The sequence below is a fragment of the Aphelocoma coerulescens genome, unplaced genomic scaffold (assembly GCF_041296385.1).
Source record: "Aphelocoma coerulescens isolate FSJ_1873_10779 unplaced genomic scaffold, UR_Acoe_1.0 HiC_scaffold_163, whole genome shotgun sequence".
In the NCBI taxonomy this organism is placed as follows: Eukaryota; Metazoa; Chordata; class Aves; order Passeriformes; family Corvidae; genus Aphelocoma; species Aphelocoma coerulescens.
In genome coordinates, this window is record NW_027183511.1 from 194,059 (window position 1) to 210,269 (window position 16,211).

A 16,211-nucleotide genomic window follows, 5' to 3' on the forward strand; every position below is an offset into this window, starting at 1 on the left:
GCTGAAAAATGTGAAATGCAGCAGAAGCAGGAGGAGGTCTGTGGCCACTTGAGGTTGTTTTTCCTTGTCTCCCTCCCTTGCTGGACAGGAGGTGCTATGAGCATTCAGGGATTCTTTGTTGGCATAGCAAAGTCTCCAGAAGGCAGCTGGGGAGAAATACCACTCCTTCCACCCAGTGTTCTAAAGCTCTGGGCTACATGGTACAACAAAGTTATCAAGAGTTGCTCTGTTACATAACACAACTCCCGAATGTGAGATGGGGTTAGAGGCTGGTAACACCAGGGGGGTTCCCTTGGAGTCCCTAGGGATCACTTTCTCTGCCGCTCCTTCCTCGGCAGCGGGGGTCTCCTCATGCTCTTTCCCTGCCCCAGTGTGGGAGGCTGAGCCTGCTGGAGCATGTCTATCTGCCGTAGAGTCTCTTTCAGCATCTGTGCATCCCTGCACAGCTCCTTTAGATGCTGCTGTCCCCTAAATCCAGGCAGACCGGGCTGCATTTGCCTGCTGCCAGTGTGAGGGGAAGAAAGAGCAAGAGTTCATTAGGGCTTGACCTGAAATGATGTTTTGGCGTTTCTGCTTCTTCTCACAGCTTTGGCAGGTGAGCAGCATCTCTGTCCCTGCCACCTGCTGGCCCTTGGAATGCACACATGAGCCCAGGTATCACTTCTGGTGAACCCAAGTGGCCGCGTCAGTTTGAAAGGGCGGCTGTTGTTTCACTGTTACCTTTCTAGGCTGGTTACAGCTCCTCCTGCCTGTACTACAGCCTGTGCTTGAAGACACAGAACTACCGTCCTGGAGAAAAGGCATCAAAAGCTTGACAAAGGCTGAAGGGAACACTCTGATTACCCCTTTTCCCAAGAGGGTTCTTTAGCTGAAGTTGCTAAACAGGACCAGACTTGACACCCCGGCATGGGTTTGTGATTGTTTTATTTCTCGAGCCCTCAGTCCTGCATGGGACTCGGTAATCGGGTGCTGCAGAGGCTCTGGCAAGGCATCAAAGACGCCTGCCCCGCACCCAAGGGTGGCGCAAGATCTCCTCCAGCGCTGGCCTGTCCGCAGGGTGCTTGGACAAACACCAGCGGATCAGATGTTGGCACTCTGGGGAGAGAAACCAGAAAGCGCCGGTCACTTGCAGAAGGCTCCTGCCCAGCTGCTCCCGGCGCCTCCAGGGCCCGGGCTATGCTGCGTGTGCTCAGAGCTGTGCCAGCCTCCCGGCTGACTCTGCCCTTTGCGGGACAGTGGCACGGCAGGACACGCGCCACCTCCTTCAGCCAAGCAGGCCACACCGACCACGTCGTCACGGGCTGCCTCCTGCGGCCAGCTCTTGAGGGCAGATGGGCCTCCCGCGCAGCTGCGTGAGGGCCACGCTGGGCTGCGCGGTGCCATCTGCCAAAGCCTGCCTTCTTGAGGCCAGACACCAACCTGGAGAGACCTGCTGCCAGAAGAAGAGCTGCCCCGACACGATGTCACGGTCCTCCTGGAAGGGCATGTTCCCGCAGACCATGACGTACAGCAGCACACCCAGGGACCAGATGGTTGCCGAATGGCCGTGGTAGCAGCCAAGGCAGATCCACTCGGGTGGGCTGTACATGTGTGTTCCTAGGGGAGACAGGTGGCGCTGTCCAGGTGCAGGCTGCTGGCTTCCAGAGCCTGGTGCCAGCCTCCTGGCGGAAGCAGGGGCTGCACCAGTGGCCACAACTTCCCCCCGAGGCCACCGGGCGTTCCCCAGCCAATTGGCCAAAGCCAAGAAACCGTTCTGCAAGGCAAACAAGGCCAGCGGAGCAGCCCAAGCCCTTGCGGGCCTGCCAAGCCGAGCGGCCGGGGCCTGGCTTTGGCAGCCCCCCTCTGTGGGCAGGGCTGGCAGCTGGCTCCTGGGGCACAGCATCTGCCCCGTGCCAAAGGGCAGCCGGCAGCCGGCTGAATGCCGCAGCCCACAGCCCAGGAGGGAATGGGGCCGTGCAGTGCCTGGCACTGGGAGCAGGGCCTGGCCTGTGGGCTCACCGGCAAATCGCGTGAAGGCCTGCTCCTGGAGGAAGGTGCCGCAACCGAAGTCGATGAGCTTCAGGTCGCCGCTCTCCGGGTCCACGAGGAGATTCTCTGGCTTGATGTCCCGGTGCAGGACGCCGCAGGCAGTGCAGTGCCGCACGGCCTCCAGCACCTGGCAGAAAAGCCAGCGCGCCATCTCCTCGCACAGGAACCCCTGCTCCAGCAGGAAGGCCAGGAGATCCTGCGATGGCTCCGGACGCTCCATCACCAGCAGGAAGCTGTCAGGCAGCTCAAACCAGTCGAGGAGCTGGATGATGTTGTGGCAGCCAGAGCCCACCTTCTCCATGAGCACGATCTCCATGGGAACACGGGTGCCGTCGGGCTGTGAGGAGGAGACAGTGCCTCCAGCAGGCCTGATACTGCCCTGTGGCTCCGCTGCCTCGTGCCTGGGATGCCCCAGTGCCCCCTTGGGCAGCCTCCCTGGTGCTTGGGCTTCCTCCCGCCCAGGGGATGCTTCGGGGGTGCCCCCCTGCCCGGCCCCATCACCAGTGTTTGGCATCCCCGGGCCCGCGATGCTCCGGCTCGCACGCTGAGCCCACGCCCGCTCCCCCCGCCCTGCGCCGCCTCCCGCCCTGGGGCCCCGGCCTTATCCCTGCCCGCCACGCCCCGCTCTGTCGCGGTGGCCCCGCTCACTCACCAGCTCGTACCACCGCAGGACGCTCTCCCGGGCCACGCGTTTGATGGCCACCTGCAAGCCCACGAGAGACGGGGCTGAGCTCAAGCCCTGCCCCGCCCCGCCCCTGGCCCTCCTCCCGCGCCCCGCCGTCTCGGCCACTTTACCGGACTCCCGTCTGAGAGGCGGATGCCCGAGAAAACGGTGCCGAAGCCACCGCTGCCCAGCTGAGGGCCCAGCTGGTACAGCTCCTGCAGCTTCTTCTTTTGCCCTGCGACCGAGACCGAGCCATCAGCCTTGCGCCCAGGGCCCCCCCGGCCAAGTGCCCGCGAGTAAAGCGAGCCGAGCCACCGCGGGCCACGTTGCTCTGACCTGCTTCCTGCTGCGCGCCGGGCAGCGGCCACCGCCTTGCAGCCGTCGGGCAGGGGAGCGGCAGAGCTGGGGCAGGGGAGCGCGCAGAGGCGGCTGCAGGAGCCGGAGGGCAGCGGGGCAGGGCGTCACCGTCGCTGTCCCCGGCGTCGTGGGCTGGACTCTGCTGTTGAGGACTGCCGGGGCTACAGCCCGAGGACTCGCACAGGGGGGTGTCAGGAGCAGCTGCAAACCAGGGAGGGGTTTTTTGAAGCCGTGGCATCAGAAGCACTGGAAACAGCCAGAGACTCTGCTGCTCTCAAGGGCCCTGGCCTGGCCTGTGGATGCCCCTCAAGAGCCCCGAGGGAGCCTCAGACAGCTCCTCAGAAGATCTCACCTGCTACCAGAAAGGCCTTCCTGGTAGTCGGTGGCCGTCTTGGAGCAGCTTCCTGGAGATGGAGGAACCTCCTGGGTCTCTTGAGGGTCATCTCTGCCACCAGGCACGGGCTGTTGCCAGCTGGCACAGCCGGCACAGCGTCCTGGGAGCTGTGGGCCGGCAACTGCTGGCTCCAGCTCACTTGCTGCTCCGCCACCTGCTCCTGAGAAGGCTCCCCTGGATCGGGCTGGGCTCCCACTTGGACTTCTGGGCTTTCCCTGGCCACGTCAGTTGTCAGGGTTGCGCCCGTATTGTTGAAGTCCGTGAGTCCAAGGGAGCTGGGAGACCTGTCCACAGGCTCTGCACCTTCTGCAGGCTGACAGGTCTCACTGAGCGTCTGTGGGGGATAGAAGCTGTCAGAGATAGCGGAGGCTCGTGGCAGGATGGAGGATCTCTGACAGCCTGAGCTTCTTGCCTGGATGGTGGGTCCCTCATGGTGTGCCGTCCTTGCAAGGGTTGAGGCTCTCCCAGGGATGGATAATCTTGCTGGGAGCGGCCTCTTGAAGGGATGGAGGCTCCTGGAGGAGCTGGACGAGCCACAGCAGGGCAGGTGGCCTCGCTTCACCAGCTCCTCCAGTTCTTTCCACAATGCCTGCCACATCCCAGAGCAGAGCGGCACCCATGTCCCATTGCGAGCCCAGAGCAGCAGCATCAGTTCCTGCAGCTCCTGGGCCACTGCCACGCAGGGGCCGCAGCTGCAGGGGCTGTCCAGAGGGCTCGCGGGAGCACGTGGCCGCTTGCGAGGGGTCACCCGAGGCCTGGAGGACCTGGGAGCCACAGGGGCTCCTCGCTTCCTCCGTGAGCCTCTGGGCTGCACCCCCGGGCGCTTGCGCCTCTTCGATGTCCGTGCCTGCCGCCTCCCTGGTTGCCAGTGGCCAACGGCCCACCAGACAGCCACAGTGGCCAGCAGCAGGACAAGCACAATCACCAGGACGCCACCGTCACACATGGCTCCGGCGCATCCCATCGCGACTGCACTGGCAGCTGCAGGTGCTGGCAGTGTTACATAGCGACTGCGCGGTGATGTCACAGTGCTGTGGGCCAGGACAGCCAGGTGACATCCCAGCCCTGCCTCTCGCCAGCGCTCAGCCCCTTTGTGCCGTCACAGCCCTGTGCCCACCTCAGCGCTCTCCAGTGCCACAGGAGGAAGAAAGGGACTCCCTGTGGGCACTTGAGGGCCCTCTGGAGCAGAGTGGGTGGAAGATTCTTGTCTAAGTAGGACATAGGGATGAGGAGGGGAACAATGGTGGTGTCACCTCCTTGCTTGCAGAGCATGGGACATGGATTGCCCAATGGGACACTGTAAAGTCCTTGGGGAGAGCAAGCCCTGCTCAGCAACATCCAAACCACCCGCATGCTATCCACCGCATTCCCATCCTGAATCCAAATCCAACTCTGTTCCACTTCCTGGGAAGAAAATGGATCCTATCCCATTGAAAACCAGTACATCAGCCAGTTCTTCACCCAGCACACCCTGTCCCTGCTCATCTCACATCTGGACACCTGCTCCAGAAGGATTCTGTGAGGGACAGGATCAAAACTCCTCTTAAAATCCTGAAATACAACCTGCAATGCCTTCCCATCACCCATGAGACAGGTGACCTTATGGCAGCAGGATAATCAATCAGTTAGACCAGAATTTCCCTCTGTTATCTCACGCTGCCCACGGCTGACACTGGCACTGTCCTTCCCATCACTTCCCAGTAGTGCCAAGCATGACCTTCTCCACCATTTTTCCTGCTATCAAGATTAGATTAAGAGGGCTGGAGTTTCCTGGAAAGTCCAAGCACTTGCTGTCAAGTCGCATACAGCTGGAGAGCATTGAGCCAGCATGGACCTCCTTGGGCTTTCAGGAGCTTGGGTAGATGATTTAGGGGGTTCCTTCTGGGACATACTGGGATGAATCCCATCCAATGCCACAGCCTCATGGATATTGTTCTGGTCCAAGCTGTCCCCAGCAATCCCAAATGGAAGATCACTGTCCCTCGCACCACTCTGCCTCCTCCATTGGACACCCTTCAGCACCCAGAGAAGCTGGTGGTACTTGGCAGAGCCAGGGTCTGTGGGACAAGGACACTGGCAACAGCTAAAAGCAGAGAGGATGCCCAGAGAGCCCAATTCCCACAGGATTCTGCCATCTTGAGGGGGTCAGCCTGTCCTGAGAAGATGCTTGCCATGGCTTTGGGCATTGCAGTCCTGCTGGCCCTGGTGGGCTGCACAGCCGTGGAGGGCTGAGCTGAGTGTCCGCCACCCACGAAAAGCTGGGAGAAAGACTGCGGACAGGACGTGGGATCCCAGTGACCTCCCGCCCCCAGTGCAAACATGGTGGCCACACCTGTCCTTCCAGTGGCCCCGTAACAACTGGTCTTCCAGTTGCTTCAGTGCCTGGAGGGACCCCTCAATCCCGACAAGGTGCCAAACCCCAGCGTCCTGCCATGGACCTGTCTGGGGGTCTCCACTGAGAGTCCATCCATAAGCAGCTGCTCCAGGAGGTCAAAGAGGAGGCAGTGAGGAGAGCCCAGCAAGGCAGGGAGGGGAGGAGATGAGGGGCTGGGAAGGGAAAGGGAGGACCACGCACTTGGTCTCAGAGGACCAGGCACTGCAGGCTCGGCACTGCTGGCTCTCAGGGTGCCCTGGATGGGCAAGGTGGTGCCAGGTGCCATCCCACCATGTTCCCCGGCTGTTCTCTTGTCCTCACAGCCATGACCTTGGGACAGATGGCTCTGCACATCCTTGTCCTCCTCTTCTGCCAACACAGTTCAGGGAAAATACTTCCACTACTCCACCTCAGTAAGGGTCCCAGGTGGCTCCATGCTGCTCAGGGTGCTGGAGGTGGTGGCAGAGGAGAACCCTGAAACCTTTAGGTGAGAGCCAGAGGGGCTGTGGCAGTGGGGTTGGGCATCCCACCACCCAGCCTGGAGCCCACTCCATCTTCCTGGCTACTTCCAAACGTCCTGGGGCCCCATGGTTGTGGTCTCCATCCACGAGCTGGCTTCCAGCATGGATGACAGGACATACTGGCAGTGCCACAGTGCTGGGGACACCCTCGATGAAGATGGGTGGCCCAGGGTGGCCACCAGCTGGGGAGCGTATCCAGGCCATCTTCAGCTCCTACTGATGCCACTGAAAGACACTGGGAGCCGCCATGGAGCAAGGAAGTGTCATTCCAGCATGTCCCTGGGTATCTCTGTGTGACCCTGGGAGTGGCAGACAGTGCCACAAAGTAGGAGGTCCCTTGTATCCCCAGCTTCCAGGGCAGGGAAAACAAGGAGGTATTGTTCCTACAGTCCCACCCTGGCCTAACTGGAGGGGGAAGCCAGTACAAGACACCAAGAGCCCCTAGGACACAGGTGGCAGGGATCCAGCAGATGACCCTGCACCAGATTGGCTTGTGGGGCCAGGGTGGAGGATTTGGGTTATAAACCTCAGGGATCAAGGGGACCCCCAGGATCCAGGGGACGGGGTGGGCAGCACAGAGCAGAGCCGATCGAAACCGCGATGGGGAAGGGATCAGTGCCATCTGCAGGGCAGAAGGACACTGGACGCGGGAGTGACCGCAGAGCCACCGTTTGATGGAAATGGATTGGTAGGGGTGTCAGGGGCTCCCATCGTACCAGGGACTCACCACACTGGGGCCCTTGCTAACAGGCAGGGTTGGTGCAGACAGAGAGCAAGTCAGTTCCCTGGGACACACGGGACCTCTCGATCCACTTGCAACTTTAGGCCTAAGGGGGGAAAGTGTCAAGAAGTTCTTTGATTATTCAGGGACCAAGTGGGATAGAGAAGCAGCTGCATTTTATTCAACCACTATTGGTAAATGCGGGGGATAGGTTTGAAAGGCATGAATTTCTGTTTCTTCCTGATTGTGATTGTAATTTACTGGGAAGGGATTTGATGGCTAAACTGGGAATGTAAATTACTATTGTGAAAGGTGATAAGGAAGCTACCACTGCTGTAACTGTCTGTCAAATGCCTGAGAAGACCTATGCTGAAGTAGACCCAGGGAAATGTGGAAAATTAGATATGGAACCTCTCCAAATCACTTTGAAGCCACCAGGACAAGTGGTGTTTAAAAAGCAATACCCTCTTTCAGGAGGGAAGGAAGGGGTTACAGCCTTTTACTGAGTCCCTGTTAAAGGCAGGTCTTTTGGAGCCACGGATGTTTCCCTATAACACTGCTATCCTTCAAGGTGAGAACCTGGCAGAATTTTAAAGTGTTAAAAAGCAGATGAACTGAGGCTCCTGCCCTAGCCCTTCCAAACAGGGAAGAAGTATTTGCATTTTATGTGGATGTTGAACAGGACCACGCCAGAGGAGTTCTAGTGCAAGAACACCACGGGGCGGTACTTGAAGACCGATGGCCCGTTCTTCTGAAATGTTAGACCCCTCGGCGAGGGGTGGCCCCATCGTTTGCAAAATTGTGCAGCCACGGTTTTCATGGTAACTGAGGACGGCAGGAGGCTCTCTAACCCTTAAGCTTCACATCAAGTTAAGGCTTTGTTGACCAAAAGAGCCTCTCATGGAACAGGAGGATTTAGAATTAAGTAGGGGGGAAGGGTTTAACCCCACCTCCTGTTTAACTGGTCCCGAGGGAGGAGACCTGAAGGAAACTCATGACTGGATTCAGGTAATAGATCTCCAGATGCCGAGGAGATATTAAATTATCCCCCTTGGAATTAATGTTTGGGATTTTTCTTTTTCTGGAGCAGTAAATCAGGATGTTGATGGGAAGTCTCTGGTTCTGTTCCCAACAGGGCAGCCATTTGGCGCAGTCCAGGAATGCGGCATCAGAGTCCATGGAGGTGTAGGACAGATCTTTCCCTCTCCCACTCCCCACTGCCACCAGCTCCCCCTGGGCAACGAGGGGGCTCCCGGCTGAGCGAGGGCAGCGCGAACGTGCAGCAGCTCAAGGATCCGCTCCCTGCGCACTTCCCGGGACAGGGCTGCCCTGGGCCTTGGCATGGACGCCCTTCTCTGCTCGGCGTGACCCTCCTGCCTCAGCCTCGCTCAATTCGATTCATGTGCCTCCCGTGAGGGACACCCTCCACACAGATCCTGCTTCTGATTCCTTGGATCCACAGCGCTGTTTTTCCTGGATTTCAGCCACGGCTTCCCCTGTGTAAAGGATAGGGATACATAGGAGGAGTGTGTTGGGCTCCCCTCCACCACTGTTAGTGGTTTCAGGCCCCCAAGAGCTCTTGTGTCTCCCTTTTTCCCAACAATATCCCTCCATCCCCTCCTTCCCGACGCTTCCCCTCAGCAGCACCGAGCCTTTTCCCCGCCCTTTTTCCCCTCAGCGCTGGCCCCGCCCCCGCTCAGACCACGCCCCCTCGGCGCCGCTGAGGCCTTGGCCACGCCCACCGTCCTGGTGGGACCGGCTCCCCGCCCTCCCTTCCCTAATTAGCGCCCTTAGTTCGTCCCTCGTTAATACGTCACTAATTAGGCCCCTGGCGGCCAAGAGCAGGGGTTTGGAGGAGCTCTGTGGGACACCCTGGCTGCGTGGGGCAGACCAGAGACGCCCAGTGTTGTCCCTCCACTCAGGGCAGGGATTCGGGGCACCGCGGCCACCCGGGGAAGATGCTCCGTTGCCAGCCCACACCTCCACGAAAGGGAGAGGAGGAAAGCAGGGTGCCAGAGACACAGAACCCCTCAAGACTTCCCCAGCTGGGTCTTCTCCGCCCCGCCCCTTCCAGCTGTATGCCGTGTTTACAGGAGCTCAGAAAGAGGAAAAAAAAAGAGAAACGAGCTCCACAGTGAATTCCTGAAAGAAAAATCCATCAATGGCCAGGAGACTCCTGTGGCTCCTTCCTGAAAATCAGGGCTGTGGGGAACAGGGTGCAGGGTGTCCCAGGACACAGAGCTGGACACTGATCCCTCCTGGATCTCCTTGGCACCCCTGTCCCAGGCAAGGATGGTACTGAATATCCTCTTGGAGCTGTCCCAGGAAGGTCCCTGCTCCCTGGCGCAGGATGGGAGGGGTAGAGGTGGTCCTCTCACACTCATCCCACTCATTCCCCCCTGCCCTGACTTTGCCCCTGGGGTGCTCACCCCCCTTTTTAGGGTGTCCAGCCCTGTTCTCATGGGGAACCTTGGCAGCACCCATGAGCATAACCAACCTTTCTGGGAGGCTGGGAGCACTGGTGAGGGAGGGGGCTGTTTCTGGTGACCTGGAACTTGGCTCCTGCTGTGAGCCAGCGGCTTTCTGCCTGCTGGGCTGGGGGAACACCCTCTCTGAGCTCTGTGACAGCCCCAGCCCCACACCCACTCCTTGCCACAGCTCCTCCCAGACAGCATCTGCTACGGACATGTCCCCTGCTACTGTCCTTTGGCCAGGGGCCTTGTGGCTCATGCCAGACCCTTCTTCCTCCCCAGGGAGCCTCCTCCCAGGTAAGGGGGGAGCCCCCCACAGCCCAGGACTCTCCAGCTCAGCCCCCCTGGAGCCAGGCCGCCGTCTGAGTCCCACGTGCCCTGAGCCAAGTGGGGACTGGTGGCCGTCTTGGCCACAGTGACCACAGATAAATCGACTTTCCAACCTCTGACAAGAGGAAAAGGGCCAGCAAAACCTCAGTTCGGGGCATGAGGAGAGCAGACTTCAGACTGCTCAGGGAACTGGTAAGCAGGGTCTCCAGGGACAATGCTTTTGCAGGTGCTGGGGTCCATCAGTGCTGGTCAATTTTGAAACATCACCTCCTAAGGGCACAGGAGTAGGAGAGTCCCAAATGTCGGAATCCAAGCAGACGAGGCAGAAGGCATCTTCTCTGGGAAAGAGGATGGAAAAGAAAGCTGTGTGCCCAGTGGAAGCAAGGTCAGCAGAAGAATACAGATGTCAGGAAAATTAATCCACAAACACCACAGGTTTATGTCCAAACAAGAGACAGAGCAATCCTGTTACTTTATTCGAATAAAGGGAGAGGCCATGGGCATTTCCCATGGGATCTCTCAAATTGTTAGAGGACGCAGCTTCCTTTTTCTCCTGATTTCCCGGCTGCATTTTCCTCTCTCCTTCCCCACTGGCTGAGGTACTTGAGAGGTACAGACTTCCCGAATGGCTTAATACAAACCCCCTTTCTAATGTGCACCCCCCACCCTCATTCTTTTCCTTGTGTCTCTGTTCTTTTTCTCTAAATCCAGGGATTAGCAGAGTCTTGAGTGAGTAACAGTCTGTGTCAATTAGTGGAATTCCTATGGAATTTATGGTTCCTCCCTTTGCTTCTTTCACCTATCAGTATCTGGCTTTATCTACCATCATGCCCACAGATAGTTTGTAAAGACACCTCCTCCTCATTCCTTCCACAGAGATGTCTCTTGCCACTGTAGGGAGAACTTTGGTGCAGTGAAAGCTCAGCTGGAGAGGAAGGTGGCCAGAAGTGTGGGGCACAATAAAGAGTGTTTTTAAATATATTAATGGAAAAAAACATTGTAGAAATAACATTGTCCCCTTCCAGGATGTGGATGGTCACCTCACAAACAGGGACAGGGACACAGCACAGGTGTTTAATGCATTCTTTGCCTCTGTCTTCAACACTCCTCCCTCCCTTCCCAGTGGAAAACATGCACTGTACCAAGGGACACTGCAAAATCCTTGAAGAGGGCAAGCCCTGCTCAGCAGAAACCAAACCACTCATGTTTGATCCACAGCATTCCCATCATGAATCTGAACCCAGCGTGTGCCAGCAATTGGGAAAAAAGGAGCCCTATGCCCGTCAAAACCAGAGCAGTGGGAGCACTATGAGCACTCCTTGGGAAATACTGACTTATTTAGAACAGAGGCAACGCAGAAGTCGGTGAGCTGTTACAGAAAACTCTTCCTGCCCTCGACAGCCAGTTCAGGAGAGCTCCCCAGAGACACAGGAACTTCAACTCCCTTTGTCTCTGGAAGATTTCTCAGGCACAGAGAGTGTTTCCAGTTGGTACTGCTGCAGTGTCCTGGGAGCCATGGGCTTGACACTGGTGGCAGCAGCACTCTTCCTGATGTGCCACTTGCTGCAGGGAATGACTCACTGCAGCAGGCTGAGCTGTTCTTACTGCCAGGCTTTTTCTGGCCATGTGCATCTTTAGAGATGCGCTGGTTCTGCTGATCCCTGAGGTGGGCACAGGGCTGTGACGGCACAAAGGGGCTGAGCGCTGGCGAGAGGCAGGGCTGGGATGTCACCCGGCTGTCCTGGCCCACAGCACTGTGACATCACCGCGCAGTCGCTATGTAACACTGCCAGCACCTGCAGCTGCCAGTGCAGTCGCGATGGGACGCGCCGGAGCCATGTGTGACGGTGGCGTCCTGGTGATTGTGCTTGTCCTGCTGCTGGCCACTGTGGCTGTCTGGTGGGCCGTTGGCCACTGGCAACCACGGAGGCGGCAGGCACGGACATCGAAGAGGCGCAAGCGCCCAGGGGTGCAGCCCAGAGGCTCACGGAGGAAGCGAGGAGCCCCTGTGGCTCCCAGGTCCTCCAGGCCTCGGGTGACCCCTCGCAAGCGGCCACGTGCTCCCGCGAGCCCTCTGGACAGCCCCTGCAGCTGCGGCCCCTGCGTGGCAGTGGCCCAGGAGCTGCAGGAACTGATGCTGCTGCTCTGGGCTCGCAATGGGACATGGGTGCTGCTCTACTCTGGGATGTGGCAGGCATTGTGGAAAGAACTGGAGGAGCTGGTGAAGCGAGGCCACCTGCCCTGCTGTGGCTCGTCCAGCTCCTCCAGGAGCCTCCATCCCTTCAAGAGGCCGCTCCCAGCAAGATTATCCATCCCTGGGAGAGCCTCAACCCTTGCAAGGACGGCACACCATGAGGGACCCACCATCCAGGCAAGAAGCTCAGGCTGTCAGAGATCCTCCATCCTGCCACGAGCCTCCGCTATCTCTGACAGCTTCTATCCCCCACAGACGCTCAGTGAGACCTGTCAGCCTGCAGAAGGTGCAGAGCCTGTGGACAGGTCTCCCAGCTCCCTTGGACTCACGGACTTCAACAATACGGGCGCAACCCTGACAACTGACGTGGCCAGGGAAAGCCCAGAAGTCCAAGTGGGAGCCCAGCCCGATCCAGGGGAGCCTTCTCAGGAGCAGGTGGCGGAGCAGCAAGTGAGCTGGAGCCAGCAGTTGCCGGCCCACAGCTCCCAGGACGCTGTGCCGGCTGTGCCAGCTGGCAACAGCCCGTGCCTGGTGGCAGAGATGACCCTCAAGAGACCCAGGAGGTTCCTCCATCTCCAGGAAGCTGCTCCAAGACGGCCACCGACTACCAGGAAGGCCTTTCTGGTAGCAGGTGAGATCTTCTGAGGAGCTGTCTGAGGCTCCCTCGGGGCTCTTGAGGGGCATCCACAGGCCAGGCCAGGGCCCTTGAGAGCAGCAGAGTCTCTGGCTGTTTCCAGTGCTTCTGATGCCACGGCTTCAAAAAACCCCTCCCTGGTTTGCAGCTGCTCCTGACACCCCCCTGTGCGAGTCCTCGGGCTGTAGCCCCGGCAGTCCTCAACAGCAGAGTCCAGCCCACGACGCCGGGGACAGCGACGGTGACGCCCTGCCCCGCTGCCCTCCGGCTCCTGCAGCCGCCTCTGCGCGCTCCCCTGCCCCAGCTCTGCCGCTCCCCTGCCCGACGGCTGCAAGGCGGTGGCCGCTGCCCGGCGCGCAGCAGGAAGCAGGTCAGAGCAACGTGGCCCGCGGTGGCTCGGCTCGCTTTACTCGCGGGCACTTGGCCGGGGGGGCCCTGGGCGCAAGGCTGATGGCTCGGTCTCGGTCGCAGGGCAAAAGAAGAAGCTGCAGGAGCTGTACCAGCTGGGCCCTCAGCTGGGCAGCGGTGGCTTCGGCACCGTTTTCTCGGGCATCCGCCTCTCAGACGGGAGTCCGGTAAAGTGGCCGAGACGGCGGGGCGCGGGAGGAGGGCCAGGGGCGGGGCGGGGCAGGGCTTGAGCTCAGCCCCGTCTCTCGTGGGCTTGCAGGTGGCCATCAAACGCGTGGCCCGGGAGAGCGTCCTGCGGTGGTACGAGCTGGTGAGTGAGCGGGGCCACCGCGACAGAGCGGGGCGTGGCGGGCAGGGATAAGGCCGGGGCCCCAGGGCGGGAGGCGGCGCAGGGCGGGGGGAGCGGGCGTGGGCTCAGCGTGCGAGCCGGAGCATCGCGGGCCCGGGGATGCCAAACACTGGTGATGGGGCCGGGCAGGGGGGCACCCCCGAAGCATCCCCTGGGCGGGAGGAAGCCCAAGCACCAGGGAGGCTGCCCAAGGGGGCACTGGGGCATCCCAGGCACGAGGCAGCGGAGCCACAGGGCAGTATCAGGCCTGCTGGAGGCACTGTCTCCTCCTCACAGCCCGACGGCACCCGTGTTCCCATGGAGATCGTGCTCATGGAGAAGGTGGGCTCTGGCTGCCACAACATCATCCAGCTCCTCGACTGGTTTGAGCTGCCTGACAGCTTCCTGCTGGTGATGGAGCGTCCGGAGCCATCGCAGGATCTCCTGGCCTTCCTGCTGGAGCAGGGGTTCCTGTGCGAGGAGATGGCGCGCTGGCTTTTCTGCCAGGTGCTGGAGGCCGTGCGGCACTGCACTGCCTGCGGCGTCCTGCACCGGGACATCAAGCCAGAGAATCTCCTCGTGGACCCGGAGAGCGGCGACCTGAAGCTCATCGACTTCGGTTGCGGCACCTTCCTCCAGGAGCAGGCCTTCACGCGATTTGCCGGTGAGCCCACAGGCCAGGCCCTGCTCCCAGTGCCAGGCACTGCACGGCCCCATTCCCTCCTGGGCTGTGGGCTGCGGCATTCAGCCGGCTGCCGGCTGCCCTTTGGCACGGGGCAGATGCTGTGCCCCAGGAGCCAGCTGCCAGCCCTGCCCACAAAGCCAGGCCCCGGCCGCTCGGCTTGGCAGGCCCGCAAGGGCTTGGGCTGCTCCGCTGGCCTTGTTTGCCTTGCAGAACGGTTTCTTGGCTTTGGCCAATTGGCTGGGGAACGCCCGGTGGCCTCGGGGGGAAGTTGTGGCCACTGGTGCAGCCCCTGCTTCCGCCAGGAGGCTGGCACCAGGCTCTGGAAGCCAGCAGCCTGCACCTGGACAGCGCCACCTGTCTCCCCTAGGAACACACATGTACAGCCCACCCGAGTGGATCTGCCTTGGCTGCTACCACGGCCATTCGGCAACCATCTGGTCCCTGGGTGTGCTGCTGTACGTCATGGTCTGCGGGAACATGCCCTTCCAGGAGGACCGTGACATCGTGTCGGGGCAGCTCTTCTTCTGGCAGCAGGTCTCTCCAGGTTGGTGTCTGGCCTCAAGAAGGCAGGCTTTGGCAGATGGCACCGCGCAGCCCAGCGTGGCCCTCACGCAGCTGCGCGGGAGGCCCATCTGCCCTCAAGAGCTGGCCGCAGGAGGCAGCCCGTGACGACGTGGTCGGTGTGGCCTGCTTGGCTGAAGGAGGTGGCGCGTGTCCTGCCGTGCCACTGTCCCGCAAAGGGCAGAGTCAGCCGGGAGGCTGGCACAGCTCTGAGCACACGCAGCATAGCCCGGGCCCTGGAGGCGCCGGGAGCAGCTGGGCAGGAGCCTTCTGCAAGTGACCGGCGCTTTCTGGTTTCTCTCCCCAGAGTGCCAACATCTGATCCGCTGGTGTTTGTCCAAGCACCCTGCGGACAGGCCAGCGCTGGAGGAGATCTTGCGCCACCCTTGGGTGCGGGGCAGGCGTCTTTGATGCCTTGCCAGAGCCTCTGCAGCACCCGATTACCGAGTCCCATGCAGGACTGAGGGCTCGAGAAATAAAACAATCACAAACCCATGCCGGGGTGTCAAGTCTGGTCCTGTTTAGCAACTTCAGCTAAAGAACCCTCTTGGGAAAAGGGGTAATCAGAGTGTTCTCTTCAGCCTTTGTCAAGCTTTTGATGCCTTTTCTCCAGGACGGTAGTTCTGTGTCTTCAAGCACAGGCTGTAGTACAGGCAGGAGGAGCTGTAACCAGCCTAGAAAGGTAACAGTGAAACAACAGCCGCCCTTTCAAACTGACGCGGCCACTTGGGTTCACCAGAAGTGATACCTGGGCTCATGTGTGCATTCCAAGGGCCAGCAGGCGGCAGGGACAGAGATGCTGCTCACCTGCCAAAGCTGTGAGAAGAAGCAGAAACGCCAAAACATCATTTCAGGTCAAGCCCTAATGAACTCTTGCTCTTTCTTCCCCTCACACTGGCAGCAGGCAAATGCAGCCCGGTCTGCCTGGATTTAGGGGACAGCAGCATCTAAAGGAGCTGTGCAGGGATGCACAGATGCTGAAAGAGACTCTACGGCAGATAGACATGCTCCAGCAGGCTCAGCCTCCCACACTGGGGCAGGGAAAGAGCATGAGGAGACCCCCGCTGCCGAGGAAGGAGCGGCAGAGAAAGTGATCCCTAGGGACTCCAAGGGAACCCCCCTGGTGTTACCAGCCTCTAACCCTATCTCACATTCGGGAGTTGTGTTATGTAACAGAGCAACTCTTGATAACTTTGTTGTACCATGTAGCCCAGAGCTTTAGAACACTGGGTGGAAGGAGTGGTATTTCTCCCCAGCTGCCTTCTGGAGACTTTGCTATGCCAACAAAGAATCCCTGAATGCTCATAGCACCTCCTGTCCAGCAAGGGAGGGAGACAAGGAAAAACAACCTCAAGTGGCCACAGACCTCCTCCTGCTTCTGCTGCATTTCACATTTTTCAGCCCCAGAAGTTCATCCATCTCTATTACCCTTTCTATTTGCTTCTACCCTTCCAGGAGATTTTTCTTTATAGCAGATGCTTTTCATGTTTAGAAACCACAGCATCCTCTGGGGGACAGGGAAACACTCCCACATACAGATG

The 16,211-nt window shown here is 59.6% G+C and overlaps 2 protein-coding genes across 2 annotated transcripts; one reads left to right on the plus strand and one right to left on the minus strand.

The window, feature by feature from the left end:
• Positions 1 to 991: 991 nt before the first annotated feature.
• LOC138100916 (serine/threonine-protein kinase pim-1-like) lies at positions 992 to 7,847 on the minus strand. The gene is made up of 7 exons (XM_068998743.1): positions 7,788 to 7,847; positions 3,583 to 3,777; positions 2,824 to 2,907; positions 2,704 to 2,731; positions 1,999 to 2,385; positions 1,420 to 1,596; positions 992 to 1,095 (listed from the first exon to the last, which is right to left on the minus strand). The coding sequence occupies exons 1-7, from the start codon at positions 7,845 to 7,847 to the stop codon at positions 992 to 994; spliced, it is 1,035 nt and encodes a 344-aa protein (XP_068854844.1).
• Positions 7,848 to 11,484: 3,637 nt separating this feature from the next.
• LOC138100917 (serine/threonine-protein kinase pim-1-like) lies at positions 11,485 to 15,081 on the plus strand. The gene is made up of 7 exons (XM_068998744.1): positions 11,485 to 11,526; positions 12,310 to 12,504; positions 13,180 to 13,263; positions 13,356 to 13,383; positions 13,702 to 14,088; positions 14,477 to 14,653; positions 14,978 to 15,081. The coding sequence occupies exons 1-7, from the start codon at positions 11,485 to 11,487 to the stop codon at positions 15,079 to 15,081; spliced, it is 1,017 nt and encodes a 338-aa protein (XP_068854845.1).
• Positions 15,082 to 16,211: the final 1,130 nt, after the last annotated feature.